Raw genomic sequence first — 17,322 nt, 5'->3', positions numbered from 1 at the left:
AGAAAGGAATGTGTTACATACATACAGCCGTTCCCCAGAATGAATATAATCATTGCGAACTGCAAACATGTACTAATAAGTATTTTTTCAACTTTTTTTTAAAAGCACAATGCCAGGCATGGTGGCACATGCCTCAGGAGACAGGCTGGAGTTCCAGGCCAGCCTGGACAATATAGTGAGTTCAAGGTCTAGAATATACAGCGAGACCCTGTCTCAAAACACCAAAAAAAAACAAAAAAAAGGCAGTTCCCTTCCAAAGGAATGGCCCATATTCAAGTCTCAAGCCTGCCTATTGCCAAGAAAATCTTTCCCACTCTAAAATCCACACTTTTTCACTAAACATAAGGTTTAGTAACTGGACACTAGTTATTCAAGAATGAAAAATCTATCCAATGGTGACATGACATTACACTTCTAAACTATTCTAAAACTTCTTAATTATCAACTGTCCTCTCAGATCTGACTTTGGGAAGAAATGGAGCTATACCATTTGTCTGATTTTATTTATCTTTGCAGTATCTAGACAGGATTCAGAATTGAAAACAGACTCATGCTGATTTTGGTGAAACAGGTAATGTAAAGGCCTTTACAGTTTGCAGTTCAATATGAAAGGAATAAAAAGAAGTACCAAATGGTGGGTGGGGTGAAAGGACTTTTAAATTAAAGAAATTTCTGTGTCTTCTTCATGAGAAAAACAAGACAGGGTGATGGTGGAAGAGAGTTAACCTACAACTTGTAACTCTGCTTCCTATAAGACACATAGTAGTCTTGGAAGCATTATTTCTATGGGAGCCACATTCTAATTTCCAAGAAAAAAAATTCTCTTCACAGTAAACAAATTTCTGGTCCAGGTGTTGAACAGCAAAATGGCATTTTAGTCTGGAAATCATAAAAAGTTTGAATATGGGCTGTAGTGTTTTCTTTAAAAATAAAAAATAAAAAGAATACATCTCATCTTCAAATTAGGTTGATGTGAAACCCAAGGAAAATGGTCCCTTTTCCATACTTGCCAATTCTTATGTCTCTTGACACTTCTGCATACTTATTAATTAACTGAACCTCATCGGGAAAATATTAATGATGGTTCCAACTCTCGAGAGACACCTACTGCCTCAGAATGAAAACACTTCTCGGTCTACAGAAAGAGACCTACTTGCTACACGAGAGGAAGGGGTGAGCAGGGAAAAGGAAGGTACGTGGCACAAAAAGCTACAGATGGGAGCAGTTGTGCCCAGCCTTGCACACTTACAGGTTTGCTAGGGTACACGTTAGACAGATGCATTTTTAGTTTCGCCACAGTCCAGTTCAAGAAGCAGCTAACAGTCTGGTCACTGTATTTCTGGTTCGGCGCTTTGATGATGAGGGTCACGGGAATCTCCTTCCCTCTTTGGTCCATGGCGCCCCCGAAGCCAGAGAGTCCAGTCCAGAGAAGCAGCGGATCCGCCCTAAGGAGCCGAGGTGGTCCCCGCCGGCGCGGCTGTGGTGGGGACGGAAGTGAGCTCTTAACACTCAATGTCCAGGTCAGTCACAAGGGCATCGGGCGACAGGAAGGCCATCGCCGGGACCAAAGGTGGGCAGAGGCGGCGGCGGCAGGGTCGGGTGCCGGGCCGAGGGCGCAGCCGTCCCCGCCAGGTCTGGACTCCGCCAGGCTCCCGAGTGCGCAGGGCGGCGGGGGTGCAGGCGGCGGCGCAAGGGCGGGACAGGAAGGTCTGGGAGGACACGCAACAAGGCCCCGACGCGATGCCCCGCCCGTCCACTGGCCCGCCGCGACTCCCGCTCCAGGAGGCCCGCGCGCCGCCACTGTGCCCGGCCGGCCGGGAGGGCGTCCTCCGCCGCGGCCGCGCCCTTCCGGCGCCCGGTCTCGCGAGGCGGCGCGGTGCGGCGCGAGGACCCGGCGAGGGGCGCGGCCCGGCTCCCCGGGACGCCTCGGGCGCGACCGCGGTGGCGGCGTCGTCAGGTGGTTGGAGAGCGCGGACACAGGCTGCGGCGCCCAGCGCGCAGACCTGGAATTGCTGTGGAGCAGGGTCCGGGTCCCCCGAAGCCGGAAGCGCTGGGCGGAAGTGCGTCACGCGCCGGGCTTCGCGACGCAGGCCCGACTCGCCCCGCAGCTTGCGGTACCCTGAAGGCCGGGTGTCCCGGAGGGCGCTCCGCGTGGCGGGATTGGCTAGTGCCTGGCTCGCTCCGTGGCGGGTGGAAAGTGCTTCTCCATCCCACGAGTCGTCCCTGACCGAGTTAATGCCCTTCCCGGGGCCGAGGCAAGACTTTTCCCAGGGTAGGCGGCCTGCCAGGCACAGTGCAGGGAAGGCCGTGCCACGCCCTGGTCACAGGAGGGGGCAGCAGCCCTGTGGGTTCCCTACCGAGTGGGTGCCCACGGCGACGAGAAGAACTGAGGCCCTGAACAGCCAGACTCCGTTAGAGCCATGGACAACAAAGGTGAGGGACGCCCGGCTGGGCAGGCGGCTGTGCCTTTGATGTCAGGCCCCCCAGTGCTCCCAGCCTGGACTCACATATCTGAATACCAGTACAAGGCCTCCCTAATACCGCAGTGTCCAAAGCAGAAAGCGTGTGAGCCTGAGGAGAGTGACCTGGTCGGAATTGCAACTGTAAACATGATTTTAAGTTCAACACAGGTGCTCCGGGAAGGTCTACAACGTGCCAACTGATCCAGGAGAATGACATTCTTTAGATCTTCACATTTGCTGCCCAGCCCCATTTTCCATATCCTCAAATCCTCGTGGAAACCCCAGTCTTGCCAAACTTGGTGGCATGCTTCTGAAATCCCAGCACTTGGGAGGCTGAGGCAGGAGGATCACTGAATTCCACGGCAGCATGGGCTACATAATTCAAGGCTGGCTTGAAGTACATAACAAGACCCTGTCCCAAAAACAAAACAAAAAAAACACCCAATCCCTCACCCTGTTTGATTCCTCTTTTGGAACCCCGCTCTGCTGTCTCCTTTGCCAGGGTATCCAGATCTAAATAAACTCTGGTCTTGGTTTCCAGTCATAGAAAAGCTCCAACTCACTGAGATCTGGTTTTCTGCAGAAGACGGATGTTGACTCAGTCATCCTAGTGGAATTTTAACATAATTCTAGCTTTTTAAAAATTAAATTAATTTTTAAGAATAGGATGGGCTGGCTTTTGTTTGTTATATTTTTTGGGACAGGGTCTTGCTATGTAGTTCAGGCTGGCCTTGAACTCACTATGTAGTCCATGCTGGCCTCAACCTCACAGTGATCCTGCCTTAGCCTCCCGAGGGCTGGGATTTCAGATGTGTGCCACCACACCTGGCTAGGGGCTGGCATATTTGATCCCTAGTTTTCAAGGCTAATTCTTTTCCAGCTAGGTCTTATTTTGGAGGAGTCACAGGCAGCAGCCATTTGCTACAGGTCCAGCCAAGAAATGATGTCTGAAGTTGTTCGTGGCATTCCCAGGAAAGCTTTGGTGGCAGGAGCCCATCCTTGCCCTGCACGGAGCTTCCTGTCTGGAGGGTCTCAGGCTGGGGTGCGGCAACCATAGTTGCCTCAGGAAGCAAGGAACTGGAGAACAAGGACCTACACGACAAGGATGGCAGAGCAGAAAAGAGGCTGGGTCTTTGATGGCATTATTGTGCCACCATGGTAGCCATGATTGTCTTCCCTAAGACTTATTTTACATTACATTCCTCTTTAAAGCAGGAATCACTGCTCACCTCTGCAGTCTCTTTTAATACTTGTGACTCAGTCCTCCAGAAATCCTCCAGAGATGGTATGGACATCTCACTTAGCACTATAACATGTGGATTATTAAAATGAAATGCAAGGTCCTGAGTTTGATCCCCAGTAACGCAAAAAAAAATGAAATGTACATTAAGACAGAATGAGCATTTCACTGTGTGAAGCACTGGTTAAAGCAGAGTGCACCAAAGCTTGGCTAATGTGGACAAAATATGAAAATTGTAACAAATTTGCAAGACATTGAAACATATAGGTTAATGGTATCAGAAAAATAGTTTTAACTTTGTAGATGCTTAAGTACATACCTAAAAATATTTGGTTTTGTGGTACTGGAAATTGAACCTGTAGGGCCTTCACACTGAACTACATCCCCAACACTTTTTTGGTTTTTATTTTGAGACAGAATTTCACTGAGTTGCCCAAGCTGGGTTCAAACTTGAGATCCTTCTGCCTTAGCCTCCCAAAGTTCTGGGATTACAGGTATGTGCCCTCGTGTCCCACTCCTAAAAATATTTTTGATGCTGTTGAGCTAAACCACAATAAAGACAGTATATAAATATCCCGTTTTTTAATTAAAATATATGTATTGTAGGACAGTTTGTGATAGGGTGGTCCTCAGAATATTGAGGGTATTTGACAGGAGTAGAAAAAATAGTCCCCCTAAGGGGATGCAAAAGATGGCGACAGTTACTGCGAGGCTGCCCTGAGCATTAAACCCCTGTACTTGCTGCAGACACATGGAAATGTGAGAGGTTAGAAAAAGAATTGGAAAGGGAAAAGAGCAGTTGCACATTGTAGTTACCATTTGTTACTAAAGGCCACCCCTAATGAGAATTCTTAAAAAGTACGATGGTAACAGGTAATACAACATTTGTGATTTGTTAATAAATGTTAATTTGAACAACATCAATTACTCAGTACAGTAATTCCTAACTAGTTTAGAAATTCGGGATGATTTTGGCCTGTGGGACAGCTCTTTTTATTGATAAAGTAAAAGAGAACTTCAGAAAAAATTATTGTAAGTAATAAGTGATTTCCAGTATTTGAAATGTTTGCTTCTGATTCTTTTAATCATCCAGATAGGGAGGACAGCTAGAAGAACTTGTATAGTTTCATTCTGTAAGATTCCCATTTCTTTAAAAATCCAGAGAAAATCAAGTGCTTGTCATTGAGCTTTTCCAAAGACATTTGGAGTGCTTCCAGGAAGCTAATATGCTTTCACAATATTGGTTGGTCTTTTGCGTTTTCCTGCTTGATTGGCTGTTGGATTGATTGCTGTCTTGGAAGGAAAGACTTTAGTCAAGTGATGATCTGGCAGTTGCACATTTCAAAGGTGATGTTGGCCATCTGGCTTCCATTTCTGCTTTCTCCATACTTGTCATTTTTTATCATGCTGTGCCACAAAGCATCTAATCAAATCTCAATCAAGTGTCTTGTTTATAAAAATGAAATCCACACTGGAAGCCTGTGAAAATTAGTTCATCTGAACACTGTACTTTTAAAATCTTAATTGGTCCCAGATGTTGAATTATAAACTGTCTCTTATAGAAAATGGAAGGAATAGCTGGGTGCAGTGGAAAATGCGCTTCGTCCCAGCTACTCAAGAGGTATAGGCAGTAGACAGTAGGATCACTTGAGCCCAGGAGTTCGAAACCAGCAAGACCCTATCCCAAAGAAGCACAAAGAAAACCACACATACATTAAATACCAGAAGCATAATTTCAGTGATGTATCATCTAATGAATTCTTGGGACAGCCCTGAGAGCTACTGAAGACACTGAGGCTCAGACAGTGTCTTCCCCAAGTCACACAGCTATTAAGTTCCAAATAGAGTTCTGATTCTACTGTCCTGCACATTCTTTCCATTACACTGAACTTCCTTTTTCTGAGATATTCATGGATAACAAGACACACAAAAGGAAAGGCCTTTCAGGAGCAACCTCTCAGAGGTCATGTAGGCCTGTCTTCCAGACATTGCCAGCACCGCTCCTCCTGTGTCTCTGTAGGGCTGGTGCAGCCCTCTCATGCCACCTTCTTTGGCAACTCTGTGAGAAACTCTTCTGAACAGTCCTTGGCACCTGCTCGTGTGGCTTCACTGTGGTGTGAGCACAGCACATTTCATGGCAGCTAGGATGGCTGGAAGGACACTGGTGGGGCAGACCCTTGGCAGTGCTCCTGAGCACTTATAAAGAAAATTACAATCTCCTGACTCTCAGCTCAAGTCACTGCCAAAGGCCAGAAGGCTTCTATGATGACCGTAAAAGAATCTTCCTGCTCGTGCAGACATAAGTATGATGTGATTAAAAATCCAGCACAATTTCTTCCTATTTCCTATTATCTGTTAGACATTTTGGTCCTTATTTATTCTTTCAGTTTCACACCAGAGAAGCAATGCAATATTTAAACGTGTGTGTCCGATTTATTTCATTTAAGAGTATGGTCTCAAGGTGCATTCATTTACCTAGAAATGTCTCAAACTTATCTTTTATGGCAGAATAGTGCTCCATTGTATTAAAAAAAATCCACTGATAGGCATTTGGACTGTTGCCAAGATTTAGCTATTTATTACAAGTTGTGCTGCTGTAAACATGGGTTTGCATGTATTAACTGTGGTATGATGCTTTTAACTCTTTCTGGAAGAAAGGACCAAAATGTATGATAGATAATAGGAAACAGGAAGAAAATGTTCAAATAGGAAGGGGAACAAGGGTAGGAGGGAGGGAAAAGGGAAGGAAAAAAATTTAAAAAGCTTTTGTAAATAGGAGGGAAGAAAGGTTGAGAAGGGAGAGAAATGGGAAAAATAGAAGAATCAAGATATATTATGTATGGGTACAAACTCCCAATGATGAATGTTATCATGTATATATAAAATGTACCAATAAAATTAATGTAAATAAAAGATAACCAGAAATAAAAGAAAATCAAGTGTAAAATTGTATTGTATATGTGTCTTACTTTTCTCATTGCTGAGACAAAACATCCAACACCCAAAGTTGAAAGAGGAAAGGTTTATTTGGCTCACAGTTTGTAGAAGATTCAGTTCATGGTTGCCTGGCTCCAAGGCAGGGTGGCATGGCAGAGGAGAAACAGTTCAAGGCAGGCAGAAGGCAGCAAGCAGTAAAATAGCAAAGCAACAACCAATGAACACAGCAGCCCTTTCTGTCTCTCATAGTCTATGTAGGCTACCCATCCTTAGGTTGAATAGCACTCACATCCAGGGTGGGGCAGTCTTAATCCTAGCATCACACCATGAATCAATACCCAGCATCACACCCTTAATCCCAGCATCACATACTCTAGACCCAGCTACCTCTGAAAAGTCCACCTATGACCACATGAGACTTTGGGGGGACATCTAGATATGAGCCATAACAGTGTGTGTTTTGTTTTGTTTGCAGTACTGAGAGTCAAACCCAAGGCCTCCCCACTGAGCTGCATCCCCAGCCCTTCTTACTTTTTTTTTTCCAGACACAATCTCACTAAGTTGCTGAGTTACCCAGGCCAAGCCTGAATTTGCAGTCCTGCCTCAGCCTCCCAGAATGCTGGAACTATATGTGCACACCACCTCGCCCAGCTTGTGTGTTTGTTTGTCTGTTTTGAGATGGGCTCTCACCAGGTACTCCAGCTGGCTTCAAGCTCCACCACTCAAGTGATCCTCCCACATGAACCTACCCACTCCCATCATGCCATCATGGCCAGCTTCAAAATTTTAAGAGCTGCTGAACTATAGTAATAGTTGAATTTACAGAGCCTATCAAATGTTTCCTGTGGAAGCTAGGGCACTAACTAGAAAAGAATGGGGATCTGGAAAATTGGAATGGGGTCACCTGATTGGGCCCAGATAAAACTGAGTCTTAAAACTCCAAATCACTCTATGCTTTTTTCCCTCTGGATACCAGCTTCCCTTTCCTTGAAAACTCAGTAATAAAATCATCTGGAGCAAATTCTTTAAAAAGGGTGTTGCTTCTCCTCAAGACCCATCATAACCACCCCCTACTTCCACTATAACTAGGGTTAACTATCAGTGTACCAGGGAAGTACACACTGTGGCCCAGGAAGATCTAATGCACACCAGAAGAATCACAAGACTCTTAAGATGTCTCTGCAGACATCTGGGGATGTGCATGAGTCTGTTCTACGAGTATTATCCAAGGGGTGGACTGTAATGCTAGATCAGGCCAAGAGTCCCACTTTAATGTGTTTACTCATGCTTGCTGAAGATGGCTCTCACAGTTTATTCAGTTGACTGAAACATGGACTCAAAGGTGGCCCACATGTAGAACAGCTTTCCTGGTGGGATGTAGAGAAAGAACTCAAGAGCATAAGGAAGGAGGACTATTGAACTACATCACATGTCACCTGCATGGCCACTGACCCTGTCAGTGTTCCATGAGAAATCACAGAAGACAGTCCCTTCCCCAAGGCATGGAGGAGGAGGTCACCAAGGGGAGCACTACCCCTTGCAAAGCTACAGAGCTGCTTCCCTTCACAGATAGCTATGGCTGTTAGCAACCTCCTCATCACAGCAAGCATGGAGCAACAGCACCCTGAAAAGGAGATCTGCTTCACAACATGCGGGACAAGCTTTGAACCAGAGTCCATTATGTTTAGAGAGACACGTGGATTCTAATTCACATTAATATTTGTGCAAATCAGTAGTACAGAAGATGCAAAGAACAGCAAAATATATGTGCCATCAAGAAGTTTGCAATCCAAATGGAAAAAATGAGGCAAGCACACCATGACTGTAAAAACGAAAGAGGGAAATTTCCAGGCCCTGCCACACATCCAGCTACCTAGGTCTCTACCAGCAGCGGAGAAAGTGGGGAAGAGATGTGATCTGATGTCTCAAGTGACTGGGGCCATATGCAGAATCCAAACAAATTAAATGTGACTCTTCCAACTTTTCCTCACACTTTCCCCCCAGGGGATATTTGCTTGTTTGTTTGTTTGCTGTTGTTTTTTTGAGACAGGATCTTGCTATGTAGTTCGGGCTGGCCATAAACTCACTATGTAGTCCATACTGGACTCAAACTTGTGGTGATCCTTCTGCCTCAGCCTTCCAAGTATTGGGATTACAAGTGTGCACCACCACACCCAGCAGAATTGTTTTTAACACTCCACTCTGCTTTTCTTGGGCCCAGCTGAGACTCCTTTCGTGTAGCCAGTAGGGAGGGAGACCCAGCTCTGCTACAGGAAATCTAATGGACCCCACGCTGCTAGGCACATTGCCCCCTTCACCCCTACTCACTCCTGCTCCCTACCACACCAGCTTGTTTATTTGATACCAGGGGTTGAACCCAAGCCTTCACACTGAACTACATCCTCAGTCCTTTTTTCCTTTTTCCTTTTTGAGACAGGGTCTCCAGAAGTTCTTAGGTTGCTGGGCTTGAACTTACAACCCTCCTGCCTCACTCTCCAAGAGTACTGGGATTACAGGTTTGTACCTCCATGCCAGCCTCCTACTGTGCCATTCCTGAGGACAATGTAACTTTCCCATCACACTCTACCGGTCCCTTCCCACTTCACTTCTAGTGTCTACAGCCATTTCTTCATGATGGTTGTGTCTTTCTAATTAAGTGTGTTAAAATTCTAAAGCCAGAGTAGGATCAGCAGAATAACTGATTATGTAGTTTGACAGTAAGGAAGCAGAGAATGACAGTTAAGTACTTCAAGTACCAAAAACCTATATACCGGAAAGCTCCTTCATTCATTCATTCATTCATTCATTCCTTGCACTCAGTAATACAAATGTACATGGTGCTGTATGCCTGTAATCCCAGCACTCTATAAGGCTGAGGCAGGAAGATTGCAAGTTTGAGCCCAGCATGGGCAATTTAGAGCCTTAGAGAGACACTGTCTCAGAATTTAAATAAATAAAGTAAAGTAGAAAGGGCTGCAGATATAGTTCAGTGCAGAGGCCCAATGCAACCAAAATAAAACCCCAAAATCCAAACATACGGATTGTTATGCTTTCTATTTTATCTTGAAAAAAAGTTTCCAAAACGTGCATAACAATTTTTTAAATTTCCATAAACTGGTCAAAAGGCCAAAGTTCTCAGAGAAAATTCCTGGCTGGGTTTACTTAGTTGCTTTCTCTGCATGTTGTCTTCACACAGGGTTGCGTAGGGTTGAGTCTTTGAGAAAGCAAGCCAGCTTTGACCGAAAAAGCCTACAGAGCTCAGGCTTCAGAATGGAGCAGAGTCCTCCACATCGAATTTATTCTCAAGGAATGCAGGAGTTTTCTCCCTGAAGGGAGTCACGTTTCACAACTTTGTTGTGGCCCCGTCCAAAAATGTGCAGTTGGTTGCAAGAATGTATGACTAAGGCCCCCTCAGAACCAAGACGGCAGTGTGTGCCAGTTACAAACCCGGATCAATCCTGCTGGGTGTCGTCACATGATGATCCCTCCAGATCCCTTCAGGGCAGGTCTGAGCCCACTGAGCTCACTTTCAAACCACCCAAGGGACTTTATGAGTAGGTTCCTGTCATTTTATGAGTACCACGAAGACCAGACAATGAATGCTGCTTGCTGAGTCTGTCTCCCTCACTGACTGTGAGGCCCCGGGTTACACACTGATGCCTTACCTGTTGGGATAGCAGCATTGTCCCATGCAAGCTTTTTTGCTTACAAACAATATCATGGCTAAGTGATAATACTGTACTCACTTTTCAGAGAGGGAAATAGACAAGTTAACTAACTCACCCACCATCACTCAGTAATTAATAGAGCTGTTGATACAAAAGGCTTATGATTTTATTGTATTGTCCTGTTTGCTCCTATTGAACACCACTGCTAGCTGCCACTCCGTAGGGTTTTCTGTGTAACCGTTTTATGTCCTTTACCTTGTGTTTGCTCACAAATAATAGAGTGTGGGAGAATCTGAGTCATATGCAGGAGACACAGCAAAAAAAAAAGACCACAGAATTGCCACAGGGACAAAGCAATGGGAAGACATCACTCTCCAGACATGGCTAGGAGTCTCATACATTCTTTGTTGACTACAAGCTATTAAGATTCCATTCTCCTAGGGCCGGGGATTTAGCTCAGTGGTTACCCTGCCTGCCTCGCAAGCTCAAGGACTGGAGTTCGATCCCTGGTACCAAAAAAAAAGATTCCATTCTCCTGTTTGCTCCTTCTCAATTATACTCCGCATTTTAATCTAGTAATTGATACTGCACATACGACTGGAATCTCCTATACTTGTTGTATGCTTCCAACTTTTCTTTTGTGTCTGTGAAAGTCATTCTTTGGCTAACATACTATCTATTGTTCACTTTTATCCCAGGTCGCAGGTCATAGCATTATACGTTGGGAAAGGAAAAAATTTAAGACATTGTTCTTATAAACCACCTACATATGTGAGGATGCCCAGAAATCTCTAGCAGTAAATAAGCCTGCAGAAAGATAAGAAAGTTCAGTTTAAATTGGTCTTTTTAGTCAGGTGTGGTGGTACACACCTGAAATTGCAGCACTCAGGAGGCTGAAGCAGAAGGATCACCCCAAGTTCAAGGCCAGCCTGCGCTATATAATGAGTTCAAGACTACCTGAACTACAAAGTGAGACCCTGACTCAAAAAACAAAAAATAAATTGGTTTTTTTTCTCAGATTCATGAGAGACATGATATTCTTTGATCCTCACCATTTATATACTGGTTCTCTGGTTTGGTTGGTTTGGTTTGGTTCAGTTCAGTTCAGTTCCAGAATTCCTTTAGAAACCTCCATTTTGGACACCTGGTCTCATTTTTACTGATCAACAGGAACCATTTTCAGAATAAATTATTTCATAGGATTTTTGTATCAGCTATGTTTTTTTTTACTTAAAAGCCTTTTTCTGGGAATAGGAGACATGGGAGGGGAGGGAGGAGAAGGGGAAGTAAAAATGATTAAGATGCTATATGTATATATACCAATTCCCCAAGATGAAAGTGACTATTATGTATCACAAACATATATAGTACTAAAGAAAAAAAGAAACTAAAAAACTCTTTCTTAGAGCTTCTGTTTAGATGTCCTCCTAAAGCCTCATGCGGTCATAGATGGGGCTTTTTCAGAGGTGGCTGGATCTAGAGTGTGTGACCCTGGCATTGAGTCATGGTGCAATGCTAGGATCATGGGCACTGGGATTGAAGGTGTGAGTGCTACCTGCCTTAAGTAGTCTGGATAAGATATAAGGGACAGAAAGAGCTGTGGTCATCTCTTGCTTATTTTGCTACCTTCTGCCCACCATGAACTGTTTCTCCTCTGTGATGCCCATCTGCCATGCCACCCTGCCTTAGGGCCCACTGATTATGGACTGAAACCTCTACAGACTGTGAGCTAAATAAACCTTTCCCCCTTAACTTCAAGTGTTGGGTCATCCCAAACTTTTAAATTTACTGAACATCATTTAGTTCATTTCACTGCAAGCAATAAAAAGCTGACTTATTAAAAAGGCCTGGCTGGGTGGAGGAGTTCTCTTTCCATATTTCCCTCTACATCCCAGTGAGACATTGACACCATTGCTTGGTGGCCTTCTCCATTGTAGGAAAGATGGCAACTGGTGACCTTAAGTTATCTCTTTAAGATTAATGGCTGAAATACATCAGATCTCCTTGAAGGGTTCTGGATGTCCTTGCTTGCCAAGACAAAGAAATCAGACTATTTTTTTCTGTAAGAAAATGACTTCCTTTTTAACTGATATAGATGATGAAAGGAAATTAATTCTAAGTGTGTAAGACACACACATCACATACCTATATGTGCACCTACATACATATTCTCACAGACACTCACACATATGCACCATATATCTGTAGACTTGCACACAGTCTAGAGACACACATCCCCTACCAATAAAACATCTGCTTTCTGACTACTGCACCTTTTCTCTTAAATCCACATCAAAGTCCAGAGTTGCTCCAATCTGACACAGAGCAGTGAAGAACTGAAAGAAGAGGACAAGAAACTGAAGACACTTTGAGAACTGCATTCTGTTCCATTACTAATGAGAACCCATGATGGTATCAGGCTGACCCCTTGCAGTGGCCTCTTACCTGGACAACTGGGACTTCCTTACTGGTCAGTATTGACCCCAAACACCCACAACCTTGCTAAATATCACAGGCACAGAGAACCGGTATTCAAATGGGATTCTATTTTCAAATACTATTTAGAAACAAAGGTACAGTCTTGGCAACACTAATGTGATGTTTGACCTAACAGGATGTGGTTTTTTGCTTTTGATGGCAATATACTGTAGTTACTTCATGACCATTCCCAAAGATGGATACTTGACAAAGAGTGTGCTGGAGGACAAATGAAAACTAGGCTTCTGGGAAGCCCTTTGATAATGGATATGTCAAAGCCTCAAAGGGGGACTGAACTCAAGAAGGGATGTGATGTGTCCTCAGATCACAATGTTCTACCTCATGACCTAGGTGGCCAATATATGGTTTTTCACTGTTAAGTTGTATGTACTCTTTATATTACATTTCATAATTTAAAAACTTTTAAATATGCATGCTGTTTTTCAGTTAAAATAATTCCTCCCAATTTTTTTTTAAAAAGAAGTATGAGCAATGGTTATATACCATTTATTATAATAGCAAACTTTGAGAACAAAATCCAACAGTGAAGATTTGGTTAATAAAGTAAAACAGTCTGGGTGTGGTGGCCTACACATGTAATGTCAGCACTCAGGAGGCTGATGCAGGAGGATCACAAGTTCAGGCCCAGCCTGGACAATTGAGTGACTTAGCAAGACCTGTCTCAAAATAAAAAGTGCTGGAGATGTAGTTCAGTGTGAAGGCCCTGGGTTCAGTTCAAAGAAAAGAAAGAAAGAAAGAAAGAAAGAAAGAAAGAAAGAAAGAAAGAAAGAAAGAAAGAAAGAAAGAAAGAAAGAAAGATAGATAGATAGAAAGAAAGAGAAGAAAGAAAGAAAAGAAAGAGGAGCATAACACATTCATACAGTGGAATACTATAAAGCTTTTTTAAAAATTATATGTAGATGATAACAAACCCAAAGCTCATACAAAAAAAGGAAATTATAAAGATGAGAGCAGAAATCAATGCAATGGAGACTAAAAAAATGATACAAAAAATTAATGAATCAAAGAGTTGGTTTTTCAAAAGAATCAATAAAATCAATACACCTTTAGCGAACCTTATCAAAAAAGGAAATAAAAGGCTCAAATCCATGCAATTAAGAATGAAAAAGGGGAAGTCACAACAGACCCAGCAGAAATCCAGAGGATCAGCAATACCTACTTTGAGAACCTGTACTCTAATAAAATGGAAAACACAGAAGAAATGGACAGATTCCTAGATACATACAAATTGCCAAAGTTAAATGAAGAAGATATAGAAATTCTAAACATCCCAATTACAATGAGTGAAATTCAAAATGTAATAAAATATTTACCAACAAAGAAAAGCCCAGGTCCTGATGGCTTCACTCCTGAATTCTACAAGACATTTAAAGAAGAACTATTGCCATTACTGTTTAAACTCATCAAGGAAATTGAAAGGGAAGCAAGGCTTCCAAATTCATTCCTGGAAGTAAGTGTTACTTTGATTCCAAAACCAGGGAAAGACCCAACCCAAAAAGAGAACTACAGGCCAATCTCCCTAATGAACATAGATGCAAAAATCCTCAACAAGATACTGCCGAACAGAATACAGAGGGTCATCAAGAAGATCATACACCCTGACCAAGTCGGATTTATCCCAGAGATGCAAGGATGGTTCAATATTTGTAAATCAATAAATGTAATACATTATATTAACAGAGTCAAGGACAAAAACCATATGATCATCTCAATAGATGCAGAAAAGGCATTTGACAAAATCCAACACCCATTCATGATAAAAAACGCTACAAAAAATTGGAATAGAAGGTGTTTATCTCAATGTGATTAAAGCTATTTATGGAAAACCAACAGCCAACATCATACTAAATGGTCAAAAACTGAAAACGTTCATGCTAAAATCAGGAACAAGACAAGGATGACCACTATCACCACTCCTGTTCAATATAGTTCTGGAAACATTAGCCACAACAATTAGAAAAGAGAAAGAAATAAAAGGAATAAAGATAGGAAAGGAAGAAGTCAAATTGTCGTTATTTTCAGATGACATGATACTCTATATAGAAGACCCAAAAAACTCAGCCAAAACACTTCTAGACCTAATTGACAGATTCAGTAGAGTAGCTGAATAGAAGTTTAAAACTCAAAAATTAATAGCCTTCTTATACACGAATAGCAGACTCACTGAGAGAGAAATTAGGGAAACAATTCCATTTATAATAGCATCCAAAAAAATGAAATATCTAGGAATCAATCTAACAAAAGAAGCAAAAGACCTCTACAATGAAAACTACAGCACTCTGAAAAAGGAGATCGAGGAGGATATAAGAAAATAGAAAGACATCCCTTGTTCCTGGGTAGGAAGAACCAATATAGTGAAAATGGCCATACTTCCAAAACTGCTATATAGATTGAATGCAATACCAATTGAAATTCCAACAATATACTTCACAGAACTAGAGAAAACAATCCAAAAATTCATTTGGAACCAGAAGAGACCTAGAATAGCAAAAGCAATTCTAGGCAACAGAGACATGGCTGGGGGTATCACAATCCCCAATTTGAAAACTATACTACAAAGCCACTGTGATAAAAACAGCATGGTACTGGCAAAGAAACAGACCTGAGGATCAGTGGAATAGATTAGAAGATGCAAAAACAACTCCAGACATACTCAGTCACCTCATCTTTGACAAAGGAGCCAACCACCCTCATTGTAGGAAAGATAGCCTCTTTAATAAATGGTGTTGGAAAAACTGGATTTCAACTTGCCAAAGATTAAAACTAGACCCCTATCTTTCACCATGCACTAAACTAAGATCGAAGTAGATTAAAGATCTAAATATTAAGAAAGAAACACTAAACTTGCTGGAAGATAAGTTAGGTAGAACTCTTGAAGACATTGGCATAGGAAAAGACTTTATGAACAAAACCTCAGTAGCACAGGAACTAGCAGAAAGAATCAACAACTGCAATCTCATCATATTAAAAAGCTTCTGCACTGCAAGAGAAACCACCAACAGAGCTAAGAGACAACCTACAATGTGGGAAAAAAAATTTAGCAGCTGTACCTCAAACAAAGATCTACTATCTAGAATATATAAAGAATTGAAAAAATAATCAGACCCCCCAAATTTAAAGACTCAATTCAAAAATGGACATCTGAAATGAATAGACATTTCTCAGACAAAGAAGTAAAAGCAGCAAATAAACATATGAAAAAATGTTCAACATCACTGGTCATTCGAGAGATGCAGATGAAAACAACACTGAGATTCCACCTCACCCCAGAAAGAATGGCTGCTATCAAGAAATCAACACATAACAAATGCTGGCAGGGGTGTTGGGAGAAAAGAAGCCTTCTCCATTGTTGGTAGGAGTGCAGACTGGTGCAACCACTGTGGAAATCAGTATGGAGATACCTCAAAGAACTAGGGCTGGAGGTCCATTTGACCCAGCTATTCCCCTGCTGGGTATCTTCCCCAAATAATTAAAAGAATCATACCACAGGGATATATGTGCCCTTATGTTTATAGCGGCACAGTTTGTAATAGGTAAAACTTGGAAGCAGCCCAAGTGCCTATCAACTGGAAACTGGATAAAGAAGATGTGGTTTTTTAATAAAATGAATACTATTCAGCCATAAAGAATGAGAAACTAGAGACATTTATAGCTAAATGGATGCATATTGAGGCCTTACTCTTAAGTGAAATAGGACACACATATGTAAATACCGAATAGTTTCTCTAGTGTGAGAAACTGAAAGTGTAAATAAGGATTAAAATGAATAATTGATAATTTGAAATAGGAAAAGGTCCAATGGTGTAGGGGTGGTGGGAGGGGAAGGGGAAAGGAAAGGGAAAGGAAAAATTATGAGAAAAGAAAAAAAAATGGAAACGAAATCTATGTGAATAGGGAAGAGTGGAGGGGGTGAAGGGCGCACAGGTAATGGGGAAAAAAATAAGAACTAAGATACATCATGTACAGGTACAAACACCCAATGACAAATGTAAACGTATTGTATACCTAAAATGTACCAATAAAAGAATAAAGAAAAATTATAGTAGATGAATCTATACTGAAATAGAAGTTATTCACAACCTAACGGAACAAATTGCCAAAACTGGGTGCATGGACAGCCCTTCATTATTGTAACAAAATACCTGAGATAAACAAATTAAGAGGAAGGGTTTATTTTGGCTCATGATTTTGGAGATTTTCAGCCAACACTGACTGGCCCCATTGCTTCTTCCTGAGGCAGTGGGGCCATGATGAGAGCGTTTGCCCAGTGCTGTAAGTGGTGGAGTATGAACCTGGTGGCATCCCAAGGCCACGCCCACAGGGGCTTAATCCTCCCGCTAGGCCCCACCTCTTAAAGGCTCCACCATCTCCCTACAGCACTAAGCTGAGGCCCAAGCCTTTATCACCTGCGTCTTTTGGGGACCCATGATTCAGAAGATAGCATTCATTCAGTAAAATTCTTTTTTACTTAAAAAAATTATCCCTGTATAAGAAAAATTTCTGGAAATATATTAAC

General features: G+C 42.4%; 1 protein-coding gene across 3 annotated transcripts in view; it reads right to left on the bottom strand.

Annotated features, from left to right (window-relative positions):
- Positions 1 to 17,322, bottom strand: part of Herpud2 (HERPUD family member 2) — a 127,105-nt gene that overhangs the window by 40,617 nt on the left and 69,166 nt on the right. Inside the window, exon 1 of one of the 3 annotated variants that reach the window (XM_004840304.4) lies at positions 1,250 to 2,059. The exons of 1 other annotated variant lie outside the window; for it this stretch is intronic. In XM_004840304.4, the coding sequence (XP_004840361.1) occupies positions 1,250 to 1,396 (147 nt within the window). In that variant the 5' untranslated portion in view covers positions 1,397 to 2,059. Of the gene's footprint in view, positions 1 to 1,249; positions 2,060 to 17,322 lie in introns of those variants that run through there. One more of the 3 variants, XM_087196419.1, reaches the window with a different exon arrangement.

Source organism: Heterocephalus glaber, unplaced genomic scaffold, assembly GCF_053883595.1.
Source record: "Heterocephalus glaber isolate CG9 unplaced genomic scaffold, H.glaber_assembly_v1.0 deba00001610, whole genome shotgun sequence".
NCBI lineage: Eukaryota > Metazoa > Chordata > Mammalia > Rodentia > Bathyergidae > Heterocephalus > Heterocephalus glaber.
The sequence above is the reverse complement of the archived record's forward strand: the minus strand, read 5'-3'. Positions and strand labels throughout refer to the sequence as shown.